The sequence below is a fragment of the Osmerus mordax genome, chromosome 1 (genome assembly GCF_038355195.1).
Source record: "Osmerus mordax isolate fOsmMor3 chromosome 1, fOsmMor3.pri, whole genome shotgun sequence".
Classification (NCBI taxonomy): domain Eukaryota; kingdom Metazoa; phylum Chordata; class Actinopteri; order Osmeriformes; family Osmeridae; genus Osmerus; species Osmerus mordax.
Genome location: NC_090050.1, coordinates 21,182,900 through 21,199,309, shown reverse-complemented (window position 1 = coordinate 21,199,309; position 16,410 = coordinate 21,182,900). Strand labels below are relative to the sequence as shown.

The 16,410-nt window shown below is 46.1% G+C and overlaps 1 protein-coding gene across 1 annotated transcript; it reads left to right on the top strand.

Moving 5' to 3' along the window:
* The first annotated feature begins 3,150 nt into the window (after positions 1-3,150).
* On the top strand, positions 3,151-14,891 carry rbpjl (recombination signal binding protein for immunoglobulin kappa J region-like). The gene is made up of 12 exons (XM_067232486.1): positions 3,151-3,196; positions 4,938-5,046; positions 7,324-7,428; positions 7,595-7,665; positions 7,871-7,986; positions 8,218-8,392; positions 9,136-9,273; positions 10,312-10,424; positions 11,659-11,799; positions 12,452-12,610; positions 12,832-12,935; positions 14,615-14,891. Exons 1-12 carry the CDS (start codon positions 3,151-3,153, stop codon positions 14,889-14,891), a joined length of 1,554 nt encoding a protein of 517 aa, XP_067088587.1.
* The last annotated feature ends 1,519 nt before the right edge of the window (positions 14,892-16,410 follow it).

Below are 16,410 nucleotides of genomic sequence, written 5' to 3'. Positions count from 1 at the left end.
CGTCACAACCAGACCAGAGGATCGGAACCAGACAGAGAGAACGGCAAAGTGAAACTGAGACAGCTAAAGTAAGCCTGCTGGTACGAAACGTTTAAACCCGCACATACAGTTCTTCCAAGTACATAGAGGGAAAGGCTGAAAAAGATCTAAGACAAAGTGTGTGTGGGTGGGGGGGGGGATGGGTGAGATGGAGACGGAGAAGAAGAGACAGATGGTTGGAGTAAAAATGACAGGATGACAGAGAGGAGGAGAGACAGAGCAGAGCAATGTACTGAGACATTTCAGGGAGATGGGAAATAGATGAGGTAAACAGGAAGATGTGTGAGGCAGAGGGGATGATTGAGGGAAAGCTCCAGAAGAGAGGAGAGAGTGAAAGAGGGAATGAGAGAGATGGGAGAGAAAGCTCCCCTCACGAAGATTAGGTTGTCAGAGAGACTGTTGTACTATACACACATGCACACACACAACTCTATGTGGTCAGGTCTCCCAGAAAGTCCTGTGAGACCTGATGCAGAACTGAAGTTGTTTCACTAACTTCCCACATGAACTGGAACCGGGGGCTAAGTATGTGTGTGTGTGTGTGGTTGGGGGGAGAGTGTGTGTGAGTGTGGGTGTGTGAGCACGTGTGCAGGTACAAAGAGACTTCAGTGTGGACACTCGACCGTTCTGCAGAGCCCCCAAACCCCTCACTGCTGCCATAGACCCCCCCCCATCCTGCCTCTCACAAGCCCCCTCACACTGCAGCCCCCACCACAAAAATTCAGTTTAACATTTCTCCCACAGCACCCCCCCTCTCCTCACAGCTCCAAAAAATTGCCATGCATGCACACACACACAGTCTATATGGGTCACTGCCTAACTCTCTATAATTAGTCTTTAAGAACAACATAATACAGCCTACTATTAACCTGGTGTTAACCCTTTCACTGGCGGGAGTGCTAAGCCCATACGACTCTCTATCTCAGTCTCTTGGGAGGGGGGGGGGGGGGCTGGGTAACTGTTTAACTGGACAAAAAAAGGTTCTGAGTACTGCAGGTAATTTACGCCACAATGATGCTGGAGCCTGCAAAAACAAAAACACAAAACTTTACATTCATTTTCCGGAAAGGGGAGCTGTTTTGAGGCACAGCACATTTGCTGACACAAAGAAAATTTGATTATATTTCCCCTCCTCCCCAATTTATTCCGTCAGTTGGCAATAGCACAGAGGAAGCTACTATAAACAGAAATACTGTTATAAACAGATAAACTTTTTAAATGTTCTTGCTAAATAAGAAAACATTTTAGTCAACATTGTCCAAATATACACTGTCCCAACAAAGAACTGGAAAGTTTGAGAAGTGAAGCAGCAGATGGCTAGGAGGAGCCTTTAGTAACACAACAACAGCCACAGCAGCAGCAGCAGAAGCAATGAGAGGTCAGGAAGTGAGTGCTGCCCTCTGGGGACTGGAGGATGATCACGCTTCCTCTACACTTCCTCTGTTCCATATGACCTCTCAGAAAAACCTGACCTCCACCTAGACATCCATAGCAACCCTGACCCAAACACTGACCACAACCTTCACCCAAATGTTGACCACAACCTTCACCCAAATGTTGACCACAACCTTCACCCAAATGTTGACCACAACCTTCACCCAAATGTTGACCACAACCTTCACCCAAATGTTGACCACAACATTTATCGAAATATGACCACAAACCTTACCAAAACATTGATTGCAACCCTCATTAAAACCTTGATGGCAACACTAGTCTAACCCTAACCATACAAGATCGCAACCCTCACCAAAATACCAGCCCTATCCCTCACCCTTACTCTCCCCAAGCTCAACCTGCAGCCTTGCTAAACCAAGATTGATCCACCTACAGCATGTCTAATCTTCCCTGGCAAACAAACCACCAACTCACAATCTCCCACCTTTTCAAACCATCATGAGCCAGTGTATGCATACTCATTCTCTACAGTCATGTATGTACATCATGGATTCAGAAGGAGCTGACTGTTTGTGCAAAATGGAAGGGAAACCTGCACTATCCAATCAGTGCACCGTTCAGCTAGGATTAAAGTATGAGAATGGGAACCACGAGAGCATGAGCAGAACTTGAGGGTAGATAAGTATGGAGCGGGGACTGGGCATGGAGACAGGCTGCAGGTCAGACAATTGAACTGAAGACTGACCACAGGTCAAATGCACTAACATCAGCTGTTGTTGTGTATCTCCTGTGGTCCTTGTTTCCCCTTCCCTCCCTCCCGTCTCCTCTGCTCTCCACTCTCCACTCCTTTCCTTTCATCTCCTCTTCTTTTGTATCCTCTCCTCTGCTCCCCTCTCCTCCCATCCCCTCACCTCCCTGCTTCTTTCTAACCAGAAACACAGATGCCATGTTCAGTTCTGTTTACTGAGACTCAGTGGCTTAATGTAGTTAGCAGCCACTGTTGCAGTCCTGGTCTCAGAGCAGACCTCCTACTAAAGGCTACCTGTGATGTAGACCCACTGCTTGCTATCTCCCTCTATGTTTGTCTAAGGGAGAAGGCTGTGAGAACTCCTCACCTAAAAACAGGTGATTATCTGTGACTATCTGAAGACAAACAAGCAGGTACAGCTAGATCTACACACTGAACTATTACTGGAACGATAGCAGATCCGGTATAACAAATACACACATACACACAACGATTTTCACACACACGTACACACACACGTCAGTAGCTACAGTAACACACAGCCGCCGTGTCAGACCGTGCTGTGTTGAATTGAGATACTTAATAAAGTGTGTTCTCTGGGGATGTCCAGTGAAGCCCTGTGAGGAACTCTTGACAGGAGCTGGTGGACAACACAGAACTATACTGGGATTACTAGTATCACTGCTCTACCTGTAGCTACCTTGGAACATCACTATCACTGGACTTAAAGCATTAACAGCTACCCTATGCTTCTGCATATAGCCTCTCTCTTAGCCTGCACTACATAGATTTCCAGCTATACAATGCTAAACTAAGCTTACAGTAATAGTATATGCTAGCTTTCTTAGCCAATGCTACATATTCTGACCATACTAAATATTCAATCTGCAAGTCGATTTTTTCTATATTTGGACAAGTCTACGCTGTGGTGTGTTTGCTGTCCTGAGGTGAGGTGACTGCCGGGCATGCAGAACGTCCAGGAGAGAGACCGGGTGGAGGAGAGGACTGCAGGTAAGACTCCCTGGGACTGGGGCTCTAGGGGAGGCTAGAGACTGGAGGGAGGAGGGGGCACAGCCTGGAAGATAGGTACAGTCTGTGGGGGGGGCATGTAGTCTGGAGGGTTGGTACAGTCTGGGGGGTTGGGGATAGACTGACGGAATGGTCTTTGTTGGGCGGCTAGGGGGTGTATATAGAGTCTTGATATCTGGATGTTCTGGTATTGAAGTAAGTAACCTCCATCAAGTTCAGTAGTAAAGTACAGGAAGTTCTGCAAACAGACAGAGGATGTGGACTGACATCGGTCCACAGTTTCTCCCTTCATTCTGAAGTAGAGTCAGGGTGATATGTATATCTACTGGATGATTGGCTTCACTGAAACATTTGCTTCAAACTCAGGATCTCGGATGAATTCCTCTTAGTTTGATGCAAGTCTCAGGAGGGTGAGAGAGAGACAGTTAGGAGGGGAGGGAGAGGGGAGGAAAAACGATAGTGAGAGGGAGAGAGAGAGAGAGCGACAGGAGAAGAGGCGACATTGGGGAGGAAGAACAGGGATGGGGAGATGGAAGGGGGATAAATGTAGGGAAATGTTCATTTAGAGAGAAGATTCTGTAGTATGTCAAGATGATGAGATAGGGAAAATGTGAGGTTGGAGATTGGTTTGTGTATGTGTGTGTGTGAAAGAGAGTGTGTGTGTGTGAGAGAGAGAGTGTATGTGTGTGCGTGTGTGTGTGTGAGAGAGAGAGAGAGAGAGTGTGTGTGTGTGTGGCGCGTGTGTGTGTGTGCGCATGTGTGTGTGTGTGAGTGTAAGTGAGAGAGGGGAGGGTGGTATACAGTGTTTACAGTAGTTGTGCGGTTGCAAGTGTGAGTGACAGCCGGAGCCCATATTAAGATATGAACACACTGCAGCTTCTTGATGAAGGAAGATTGAAAGCAGATGTGGAGGACTGCTACTGTTACCTGTTTCCCTCACACTCCTCCGCTTTGCCCTTTTCTTAGTCTGTCTGTCATACTCTAATACAGTATATTCTGCTCTCCTCCACTCCTCTGCTCCAATCTACTTTCTTATAATTTATTCTGCTCTGCTCTCTCATGCTCTACTCCACCAGGCAGCCAGTGTGCGCCCAGCTCCCTCTCTCTCTCTCTCTCTCTCTCTCTCTCTCTCTCTCTCTCTCTCTCTCTCTCTCTCTCTCTCTCTCTCTCTCTCTCTCTCTCTCTCTCTCTCTCTCTCTCTCTCTCTCACACACACACACACACACACAAAGTACACATGTCTGTAATTAGCATGCATTCAAAATCCAACTCTAATCACATCAGTGATGGGACCCCCTGAATTATCTGGCAGCTACTTAGTAGTATTTGTTTGTTGAAAAACATACATTTTATGCACGATCTATGCGGTTTTGTATCCGACAAAAGAACAAATTAAGTTTTCTAATCATAGCAAAAAGAGATTTACATAAATTGCTCTCCTGATATGTATGTGACCTTTGTAACTTGAGAAATAACGTATTTTATTATTTTATTAATATTTATTTTTAAATCGCTGGTAACGCCGCTGTACAACTTTAATTACAAATAAACTGGTTTATATAATCATTGCAAATAAATAATCAATAAGCTAACAAGATAAATATTTTAAATTTTGTTATCTGTTACTGCGAGCAACTAGCAACCGTAAAATCCTCATTTGGAATGAGACAGATCTATAAAGACGATTAAATACCGACACAAGGTCTTGTGACATTCCCCACAGTTCAGTCCAGCGAATCCGCGGATGTCCCCCGCCTGTATCCATCGGGAGTCTCGCTCACTCACCTGGGAACGCTGAAGAGTCAGACGGAGGCGCAGTCCGGATGGGACAGGTAAAACCGATAAGAAGTTTACACAAAACTTCCACTTTTTTCTTCAGTAATCTCCAGCAGTGCCGCGCGTTCAACGTCCCGGTAAGGTCAGTGGTATCCAAAAACCTCTCCCAAAGTCACCGTGTTGGTGAGGAATGAGCGCGTGGACGTGAAATGTTCAAAGGTTGTCTCCTCTTTTCGTTGACGTCCGAAGCTTGACAGAATTTCTGTACTGGATGTTTGAAAGCATGCAGGTATAAATCTCCCAGACTCTAGTCTTAAACCGTAGACCCCTCCCCTCTAAGAAATCGAACCATTTGGAATTTTGAGAATGACGCGCGGTAGAGATGCCTGTATTTTTTTCAGACCTAAGGAAACACTGGTAGTTGATACGTTTTTAGAAAGGACAGTTGGAAACGTTGCAGTGTTTATGAAAGCACACCTTTGTCCACCTTTGTCACCTCAACTCAGAATAACACATGTTCCCAAGCATAGGCTCACAAATGAATGGCAGGCTAAATTAATTAAATTGCATAACTTGAAGCCCAGTGAAGATGGCAGTGCATTTTTTCATTCCCTTTCCTGATTTCTCACCCTCTTTCTGCTCCCTTTCTCTCCATCTCTCTGACTCTCCCTCTCCTCTCTGGTGGGAAATACCAGAATGTCCAAAGCATTGCAACCTTTGACCTTTAACCCTCGTGCTGCCTTCGGGTCACATGACCCAAAGGTTCACAACGAACCATCGTTGTGTTTACCCAATTTTACCCAATACAAAAACAAATAAAAAGCATTTTCTTTTAACCTTCGCAATGTGGGGGGTCTGAGACAGCCCGACGGTTAAAATAAAATGCTTCACTTTGTTTTTGTATGTGGTAAAGTTGTCGCAATACGACGGTGGGTCACAATGACTGATGGGTCAGAATGACCCGAAGATAACACAAGGGTTAAACTAGTGACACTCAGATGTTTGGATAGCATGAGCCAGTGAACTGTGAACCCTGAACTGTTGTGCTTTAGGGTGCCAGTAAATTGAGACAGGAAATAAAGTACAGAAATGACCAAACATGGAGTTAACCTACACACAGTCACACAGACACTCACACACACACACACACACACACACACACACGCACACACACACACACACACACACACACACACACACACACATACAAGTAGAAAAGGGTGAGAAAGATGATATTCTATGACCTGTAAAGCCCCAAACCCCTTGTATTCTTTCTCTGTATTATTTCTCTGTTTCTCTCTCACTTTCTCCTATCAAAGACTCTTGTTGTCAGCACTCCTCATAATGAGCAACATTCCAGACTCCTGGGCCCAGATGTAACAACCTGTCCTCTGTTACTGCTCGCTCATTACGACCTTATTGGAGACAGAGGACCAGACACTAACACGGGCTCTGGGCCGCCTCTGTTCTCCAGACCACCTGCTGGGCCTCGCTGAGCACATGAAACCTGAGTGGAACTACTGTGTTTTAAGACAGCTGGTTGAGTTTCAGGGAGCCGTATGTTTTTACGTGTGTGTCGGTGAATGGGAGGGAATTATGTTTCTTGAGGTCTTTCTTTCTCAGGTGAGTTTATTGACTAGGAAGGAAAGTTAATGCTAGATGGAGGGATTTTGGGAGGAATGCAGGGGAAGAAGCCACTGCAGGTCTGTGTTTATAAAATGCTGCATCACTCTCTGTCCTGAGGAATGCAATTATGTCTGAGAGAGAGAGAGAGAGAGAGAGAGAGAGAGAGAGAGAGAGAGAGAGAGAGAGAGAGAGAGAGAGAGAGAGCGAGACACAAAAAGACTGGGAGTGCAATTGGAGAACAGGAGAGAAAAAAAGAAAGTCTAAGCAGCAAAGAGAAGTAAGAATGAAAAGACGGAAACAGTTAAAATATTGACCTCATGTTTAGACGAGAGGAAATGTTTTGGGGGTTCACAAGTCGGAAATGGCATTAAAAGGTTCATGAAGTTCTATGTTACTGCTCTATGTACCTCAGAGCACAGTGGAAAGCATCTTTGGCATGTGGTAGAGTACGCTCTGTCCTCTGTCAGTCTTGCTTGCTGTATCCAGGCATCCCACCCTGCTGGTGGAAGCTGTTTACATCACACGCCGAACTGAGCCACAGTGTATAGACACTTGACATTGATGGATGGTATCCCTCATCTACACAGATACAGCCTATAGTCCAGGTTGCTATGGCACTGACTCTGTTGGAAAGAAGTGGTTTGTTGTTATTGAGCGGCCGTGTACCGTCCAATATTCAGGCTTGATCAGGGACTCCACCCCCATAGGAGGACAACAGACACAGGAAGAGCCATCCTGCAGCTCCACCCAGACCAGCGCGTCACCATATTGCACGCCAAGGTGGCGCAGAAATCTTACGGCAACGAGAAACGGTACCATACCTGGCATACTGCGCTCTCCTCAACATGGCTGTGTTAGGGCTGGGGTTAAATGTCAGATCCGGTTGAGGTCAGGGGATTCATTCAGTAATTTGTTCATTCCATCCCTCTCTCATTGATTCATTGATTCATTCATGCGCTCATACGTTCATCCATCCAGCTTCTTTTGTCCTCCTCCCTGTGTGTACATCAGCGGGTCAGGGTGGAGAGTCAAACAAGATCACCTGAAAGGTGAGCTCACCTCTCTCTCTCTCTCTCTCTCTCTCTCTCTCTCTCTCTCTCTCTCTCTCTCTCTCTCTCTCTCTCTCTCTCTCTCTCTCTCTCTCTCTCTGTGTGTCTCAATCTCTCTCTCTTTTTCTCTCCTTCACACATGAACACTCACATACAAACTGTCAACTGTGACGCTCCCTGACCTCCCTCGCCTCCCCTCCCACAGCCGCAGGTTTCGGGGATGCATGCTATCGTCTGTGTGGGTACATGAGTGTGGACAGCTCATGTCTCCCCCAGGCAGAGGCCTACAAGCTGGCCTTCGAGGAGCAATGTGACCACAGGGTGAGAAGTAGGGAGGGAGAGGATTGGTGCAGGTTAGCTACTCACCAGTCTGCTTGAGTCACTCTAGATTTCTCAAATGATTGTATTACTGTGTAAACTAATGTCATCTTTTATGTTTGTCTCCATATGGGGCAGACGCCTGTATGCCAGGTCACTCACATACTATTTATATTTTACATTTTCTTTACACATATCTGTCGATATTTCCTCACGTTTGTGTGTGTGTGACAGATGTTTGCTTGTGCCAAGTCTCTCTACATCTCTGACACGGACAAGAGGAAGCACTTCCGCCTGGTTCTGAGCCTCCTCCTGGAGAGCGGACAGGAAGTGGGGTCTTTTCACAGCAACATGATCAAGGTCATCTCCAAACCGTCCCAGAAGAGACAGTCCATGAAGAACGCAGACCGTGAGTTACCGGAGGGCTGTTTGATTTAGCCACAGGGCCCGCCCCTCAACATCCTCGTCTTCATAATGGGACCTCTGTTGAGCCCCACCATGATCATTTCGACCATGATAATTGCCTGAAGACTGTCCGTGTGAATCCCACATAATAGCAACTTGAGAGTTGAGGGTCCTACTTTAAAAACCCTAAATGCAAATATATACATTCAAACAAGTTACAAGTGCACCCAAAGTATTCCAAATATGCCAAACATGCAGTTCACTGCATTCGAGTCTACTGTCGGATGGCACAGAGTGACTGACAGGTGATACTGACATGTTTTGGGTTCCCTATATGTCATTGTGTGTCAGGGTTCCTGCCTCATAAGGGCAGTGGGCCGTTCTGACCACGGACCTGGGGCTGTGGGGTTTCGACAGTGGGGAGGGGGTGAGAGGGGGGGGGCTTTATTACCTTGCTCTACCGTCTGACCTCACTACACTGGTGCCAAGGAGCCTTGACAGCTAAGGCCACAAGTCAAGGGACATTACATTTCTCACATTGCCGCGGTAGCTACGGGAGAATGTGGTGCCAGCTGGTGTGTGTGCAAAAGTAAAAGAGATTCATCAAGGTTGGACTGTCACTGGTTAGAATGTGTGTGCATGTAAATGTCTTTGTTTGTATATGGCGTGGGGAAAATGATTACTTATAAAGTGGATTAATGTTTTCTGTGTATCACGTGTGTGGGTCGTTTTCATGTCTACCTGCAGTGTGTATCTCCTCGAGGTCGAGGGTGGCCCTGTTCAACCGCTTGCGGTCGCAGACTGTCAGCACGCGGTACCTTGCAGTAGAGAAAGGGGAGTTCGTAGCCAGTGCTCGTCAGTGGACCGCGTTCACCATCACTCTCGGTAGGTGGGACACCTTCTGGGGTCCTTCACGCTCTGGTGTCTGATGTGTCCTCCGCACAAGTTTGCTGCGCCAGAATGTATGGTGATGTTGTACTAGTGACTGGTGTAAGTTGGTGATGTTTGTATTAACACTCAGAGATGTGTGTGGTACAGACAGATCACACCATCTAAATGAGGTATCGCTGCGTACAGTCGTGGCCATAAGTTTTGGCAATGACATGTTGTGTTTTGCAAAGTTTGCTGGTTCGATATTTGAGGAAATTTTTTTCACATGTTTTCTATAGAATACTGGAATACAATAATAAGCCACATTTCATTTATTTATTTATTTTTTGGGTGCAACATTTTTCAATATATGCAAATAGTCCCCTCTTTTACAGCAGTCAATCTGCTCTTTAAATCCAATCAGAATGATAGTGATTTCACCTGGCTAGAACTAATTCACACTTTCCCCTGTGCTGGTGACTCATTTGATGCCAAGGCCCAGCAAGCGTTGCAAACACAAAATGTATATCGCTCCCAATACTTTTGGCCACGGCTGTAGAAGAGATGACCGTTTTGTGTTCTTGTGTTGCACGCCTAGGCTAGGCAGGGTGTGAATAATGATACATTTACTCATACTCAGTTTTTTTCATGTCAAGACATTCGTAGTGTACAAAATTAGATGAGTCCTAACCAAAGTCTGTTTCCAGACTGTAAATTAAAATAATTCACAAGCAGAACTCAACTGTCCAACCGCTGCTCACTCTTCAGACTCTGAAAGCTTGGTCAGCTTTGATGCCAAGATGTCAAGAATGTTTTAATATTCATGCAGAGACCTCCCAGGTTCATGTAACCTCAGTCTGCCAGGCTTCTGTCCACTGTCCCTCCCATCATGACTGTGGTGCAGACTAGGTATCACCCTGAAAAAGTATGCAAATGTTGAGGAAAATGTTTATTTTCCACAGTGAATGGGTTTTTTCTATTCGGTTATGTATTCATAGTTGGATTTTCAAAACCAATTAAAGTCATGATGTGTGTGTGTGTGTGTGTGTCTAGTGGAAGAACCGAATGCTGACCAGGCCGATTTCATGATGTGTGAGGGCTTCATCTGCTATGGCTGTGTGGTTCAGCTGGTCTGCACCCAAACCGGAGTGACCTTGCCCCCTTTGGTAACATACAGACATCAAACACACACACACAAACCCATGCCCACACATGGTACTTTACCCCACTTTACTGTCAGTAGGGGCTCAAACCACTGCCTCTTGCTCTCCAAGCCAAGCTCCAGGTGTGTGCTATATCCTTACACCAGGATGACATCCTAATTTCTGGATCACAGAATCTTCTAAACCACCTCTGCTACATCCACATGCCATGGTCAGATCCGTGAGAAGCACTAGCAGGGACACACCTCGCTCTCTGCCTCTGTGTTTTACTCCTCAGAGTCCAGGTGTTACACAATGTGCTGAACCTCACATTTCTACTGTTATTGTTTCCCTCTGTGTACGTAAGAGAAAATGTATTCTTATAAAACTTTAATGGCGATCTGCTGAGCAGACCTTTTCAAGTCCCTTAAAACTGCAGCGCCAGCCTCCCAGCTGAGGCTTCTGGGTAAGGGACACCTCCAGACTACGCTCCTGTGTTTTTCCAGAGGAGGTAGATTGCTATGGGGTTTGTTTGAATAGAAGAGATGGTATATTTTGCTGGTAAAACACCAGGGTGATCTACACTCGGGTTCCTGTGTTTACTTATGGTTACGGTTACGGTTTGTCAAGTCTTAAGGAAGGGGGGGGGGGGGGGGGTATATACATTAGGTAGTGAGGGGGAGATCAACATTCAGACCAAAAGTACAAACTTGTGATTCAAAGTTGACATATATATTTAGTGTTTTTTTTCCAGGGTTTACTTTCAAATCACTAGCAATTAGCCTCAATATCTCATGCAATCTAGTTCACTGCCATCTCTACAGTCCTGAGGATAGCCCAATCTGACTGACACAGAAGCCTCAGGCCTTCTTATGGGCCTCATTTAAACAATAACAGACTTGACACCTTGGCTCAATCCTCACTAGAAAAACTACTAACTAAGCTAGCTTAACAAAAACAATTATGCCAACAACATTATTACACAGCACCAAGAGGTAGTAATAGAGGGCTGTTTTGTGAAGAAATGTTTTTTTAGCTGTTTTGTTTTGAAAAAAGATATGTCACAAATTGAGGCTAGATTAGATTACTGTAGTGTTTGTGTGTGTCATAGTCACTAGTTAGAAGTGCTGTGTGTTTATCGAGGTGTGTGTGTATGTGTGTGCTTGTATGAATTTCACGTGCTTGTGAGTGTTTGTATATATCACATTCAGCACAGTAGTGAGTGTGGTGTGAGGGCTGGTGTTGTTTATCTGTCCAGGTGATCCGTAAGGTCAGCAAGCAACACGCCATCTTGGACGTAGACGAGCCTGTCTCCCAGCTCCACAAGTGTGCCTTCCAGTTCAGAGACGACCGGCAGATGTACCTGTGTCTGTCTAATGACAGAATCATAAAGTACCAGGTAAGAATCACACACACCAGGAGGGTCCAGAACTGTTTAAGAAACATTTACAAAATCAATTTTGGTTCCAGGTAGACATTTCTTATTGAAGCTTTTTTCTATTGCTTCAGAATGAAACTTCAATAAGATTTCACTAGAAACATTAACTGTCCATGTTCTCATGTTACTGCCACCAACTAGCCATGACCTGACCAGCCATGACCTGACCAGCCATGACCTGACCAGCCATGACCTGACCAGCCATGGTTCCTGTCAGAGCAGGACGCTGCATGCACACAGCCGGCTACGTACCGCCACTCCAGAATTAGTTCTAATTGTTTAACTTCAGAGCCAGCTCACAGGAGCGTTGATTAGAAGGTAGAAGAATGGTGAAACTTATCATGTGATTTCCTGGGCCTGTGGAATGTAGGCAGTGGTCAGCTTCTGGAGAGGGTCAAAGTAGGGTCGTTTCTGTGGTAACGGGTTCATGGGCAGTAGCTGGGTCTAGACTTCAAATTGTCGTCAAGCTGCATAGAGCTTGATAGGGGTGCACTGGGACATCAATGTACAACATGTGCAACATTCATGAGATTTACCTCAGTTCTATTGCCTTGATGTTTCCAAATCAAGCATATCCCAAGCTTTAACTAACCTCTCCTCGACCTCCACCCAGGCCTCCTCTAGCGAGCGGGATCAGCCAATCCGGGAGGTGCTGAACGATGGATCCTGCTGGACCATCATCGGTACGGAGGTGGTGGACTACTGCTTCAGCCAGAGCCCGGCCTGCATCCAGAACCCTGTCAGCCCGGTACCTTCCATCACTGGCCTGGAGGTGAGCACACGCCACACGGCTACTTACTTTCTTTTCTCTTTTCTCTCACTTCAGGGTGAGAGAAAAGAGAGGGTTAGGGTTATTGAGGGTATTGCTTCCTACATGGCTCATTTTTCTCCATCTTCTGTGAGTGTGCATGTGTGTGACTGTGTAACTGTGTGTGTGTGTGTGTGTGTGCGTGTGTGTTTGTGTGCGTGCGTGTGTTTGTCTGTGTTTTCCAGGTGAATGGGGGAGGACACGTGGCTATGCTGGAGATTAATGGTGAAAACTTCAGCCCTCACCTCAAGGTCTGGTTCGGAAATGTTGAAGCTGAAACCATGTTCAAGTGAGTCCTGTTGTACGAACGGCTACTGCAACCTGATGTCTTTAATCATGTAAAGGCCTTTTTCCTCAGCTAGTCATTTAGCCCCTAAAAGGACAACCAATAAAAACAGCCAGTGAAAATGTGCTAGCTTCAGTTGCTAATGCCTTCGTAATTATGTTGTAGTTCTCAGGGTTACAAGCCTGTTGGTTGACTGGTCCACTCAGTCCTTTTCACCTGGCTGGGTTTTATAGCCTGCCCCTGGGTTATTGACTACCAGACTGGATTAACAGGCCATGTAGAGAGAGAGAGAGACAGAGAGAGAGAGAGAGAGAGAGGGGGGGGGGGGGGGGGTCCCCTCCACCTTATTTATCACTTCCACCCTCCCTCTTTTTACCACGGGGGCCTCCAGCTGCTTAACATACACATACATGCATGCATGGAAGAAAACATACACATACACAGTCTAGAATCTTAGATCTTAGAACTAACTTTGTTCACTGAAATTGATATATTTTCAAATGCTGAATTCATTTGACTGACTGGATGTTTTCACATTGAGGGGTAAAACACAGAGCTATAGAGGGCGTTTCAGAAACGGTGAATGGTCTGGACCCAAGGTCTAGAATGGAGCTCCAGGCTGGGAGGAACCATTGTCCCAGATCCTCAGGGGTGCTTGGAATGTTCCTCAGCAGCATTTGGTGTCACTGAGGTTTGAGCTCACGTGATGCAGTCTAGGCATTTTATATCAGCGTCATCATCACACTTCAGACCGCATCCACATTGCTGATCCATCAAGAGTCTGTTAGGGTCTGGCCAAGCAGAGAGGTCCTGCTAATACCCCTCGACACCGCAAGAGCTGTGTGTGTTTAACGCAGTAATCCACAATGTGGTCTTTGTATGCCAAGCTGCAGGCAATTAACGTGAGAAACGTGATCATCCATAGTGGCCAGGAGTCTTGGGTTTAAATGGAAGACGAGAAGTCAGGATCTAGACTAGTTAGACTGTGTCCCATACTCTGTGACACATTGCCACGGTCTCCACAGTTTCCATCTCAGGTTCCTCTGATAAACATTGCTACTATGCAGAGGCATCTTTTAAATGGATGGTTGTGAGTGAGGGTGAGGTACTGTCACATGGGGAGGCCTGGAAATATGAGGCCAGAGGCATCGTCAGGAATTAAGGAGCCCATAAAAAAAGTACTAGTGGACCATGCGAGCTGATGCTCCCTAAATCATTTTTACCCCTTTACTGGACCCCTACCCTCGCAACCCTGTTCCCCAACCATTCTTGACTCCGAAGACAAGCTTTCTCTACAGTACATTGACAAACGCAAAGTTGCAGATGATACCTTGCTAACATTCCAGCCAACTGCATTGCGCAGCTGTGACATTCCTTTCAAGTTCGTTTTAGTCCAAAAGACAGTGTGATGACCATGCTGTGTTTCTGTATACTGTAATCATCTCTAAAAGCCTTTTATGTACTTATTTACCTGGCTATTTTATCCAAAGCAATGGGATTTCACTTGCAACTTGTTGAGTGGTCAAATGCTCTACCCCAGAGCTACAACACCAGTCCATTTACATTTTAACGAAGGTTTAAGGAATGAATCCACTCATAGGATGGTAACTCTCTCTTATTCTGATGGTAAACAAATCAAATCGTGCTTTGAGATTCACTGGAATCCTGTCAATCTACCTCAGGTCCCCCAAGTCCATGCTGTGTGTGGTCCCTGATGTCTCTATGTTCAGCGGGGAGTGGCGTTGCCTGAGGCACCCCGTCACCGTACCCCTGTCCCTCCTCCGCCTGGATGGCCTGATGTACCACAGCACCTACAGCTTCACCTACACCCCTGAGCACCACCCCGCCCCACCCAGCAGCAGGGCCGTTCCGGACGGGGGCCAGGACTCAGACGCCCTCATAGACTCCATCCACCAGGAGTTCACCCGTGCAAACTTCCACCTCTTCATGCAGAGCTAGCCGCTGCCACGTGAAGCTAGCCATTGCTCTGGAGAAAAAGCAAGAGCAAGTTAAGGGTGTGGGTGGCTGGCTAGCTAGCTAGCGAAGCTTACTGACACAATGAGGGCTCGACACGCATGGAAGGCTAGCTAATGGGCCTGAAAAACTGAAGAGTTACCCAAGCCAACACCGTTTAGAGTTAATGACAGTTGGGGGGTTTGATAATTCTGTGGATTAAGGCTATTTAGAGCTAAAGAATCACTGCTAGCAAATAGTGACACTAGCCGAAGAAAAATCTACTCTAATAAATTGTTAATTGAGACTGTCCCTGAGAATCTGAAAGATTCAACATTTTAAGTAAGTAAAGATTAAGTCAGTTGTCAGCCAACAACCTGACTGATCCACCTTTACAGCTATCATCAATTCTGTCCTCAGTCACTCTACTCCTTCGGTGAGAAGATTGATTACGGCTTAGTGCCTGACTGTTCAGTTTGCTCACGGTGATAAACCGCCCTGGTGGGAACATGAATGGGTAATGAAAGAAAGCCTCAAAGAGGCGCCACCACCACAGAGGAGGAGGGGGACGAGATCGAGGAGAGCAGAGCAGCGGAGCGCAGGAGAGAAGAGGAGGATGTTTTTCCTGAAGGAACGAAAGCCACGGTTGAGGCAACTGAGGTTAAATGTTGTGAGAGAAAGCAGAGTGAAACACTGACAGCTCCATAATTCATAAAGCCCAGAGGACCTGCTTTTCATGTGAATGTGATGTGGAGGGATGGAGGGAGAGGCGTAATGTAACCTTGATTTGTGGTGGGTCGGTTTAGGCGGAGGTTGAGTATGAATGGCACTTTGTTGCTTTTGCTGTAGAGCTCTATTTTCAGGAGTCGTTGATCTGAACAGTAGGCTGGAATCAGCATCCCTGGGTCTAACTTCTGGATAGTTAATCCTTCTGTTTTGTTTGTCTTTTTGTTCTATCTACCATTAACCAGAAGTTTTGGTTTAATAATTTCGTAAATTATAATATTACCTATATTAAATATTATCTTAAAAACATACATAATTAAATTCCTTTTATTCACCTTGGTGCAAACTGTACTTTAATAAAAACATGTCCTCATTAATTTGTTGTTCACTGGCAATGAACCAGCGCAAGGTCTAAGAGGCTAAGCTCCAGAGAAGCAGACCTGTTCCAGCCCAGTGAAGCGTGCGCTGATAAATATGTTAACCTAGCTGAATCAGACCTCCCATGTTGCTTCTTCTTTGTGCAAATACCTGTAATAGCAGCCATACTCAGCCTGTCTGGCTGGTATAATCAGCCTGGTGATTATCTTGGCAGGCATTGAAAAGGAGGAATACCGTAGATGGACGGATGGATTCACAGGTGGGTGGATGGATTCATGGATGGATGACTGGATGGATAGGCCACCAGTTTAAAGACTACTATATCACTAGGTAGAGCTAGGGTCTGGAAGGATTGGAGGGCTGGAGGGCTGGAAGGGTGGAGGGCTGGAGGACCAGAGCAGGAGCTAGGTTACAGGCTTGG

Excerpts from the sequence above, each read along its gene's own strand:
- rbpjl (XM_067232486.1), top strand. The coding sequence starts at position 3,151 with ATGCAGAACGTCCAGGAGAGAGACCGGGTGGAGGAGAGGACTGCAG. Across the intron at positions 5,047-7,323 it reads GCGCAGTCCGGATGGGACAG|GAGGACAACAGACACAGGAA; the intron begins GTAAAACCGATA and ends CCACCCCCATAG. Across the intron at positions 11,800-12,451 it reads ACAGAATCATAAAGTACCAG|GCCTCCTCTAGCGAGCGGGA; the intron begins GTAAGAATCACA and ends ACCTCCACCCAG.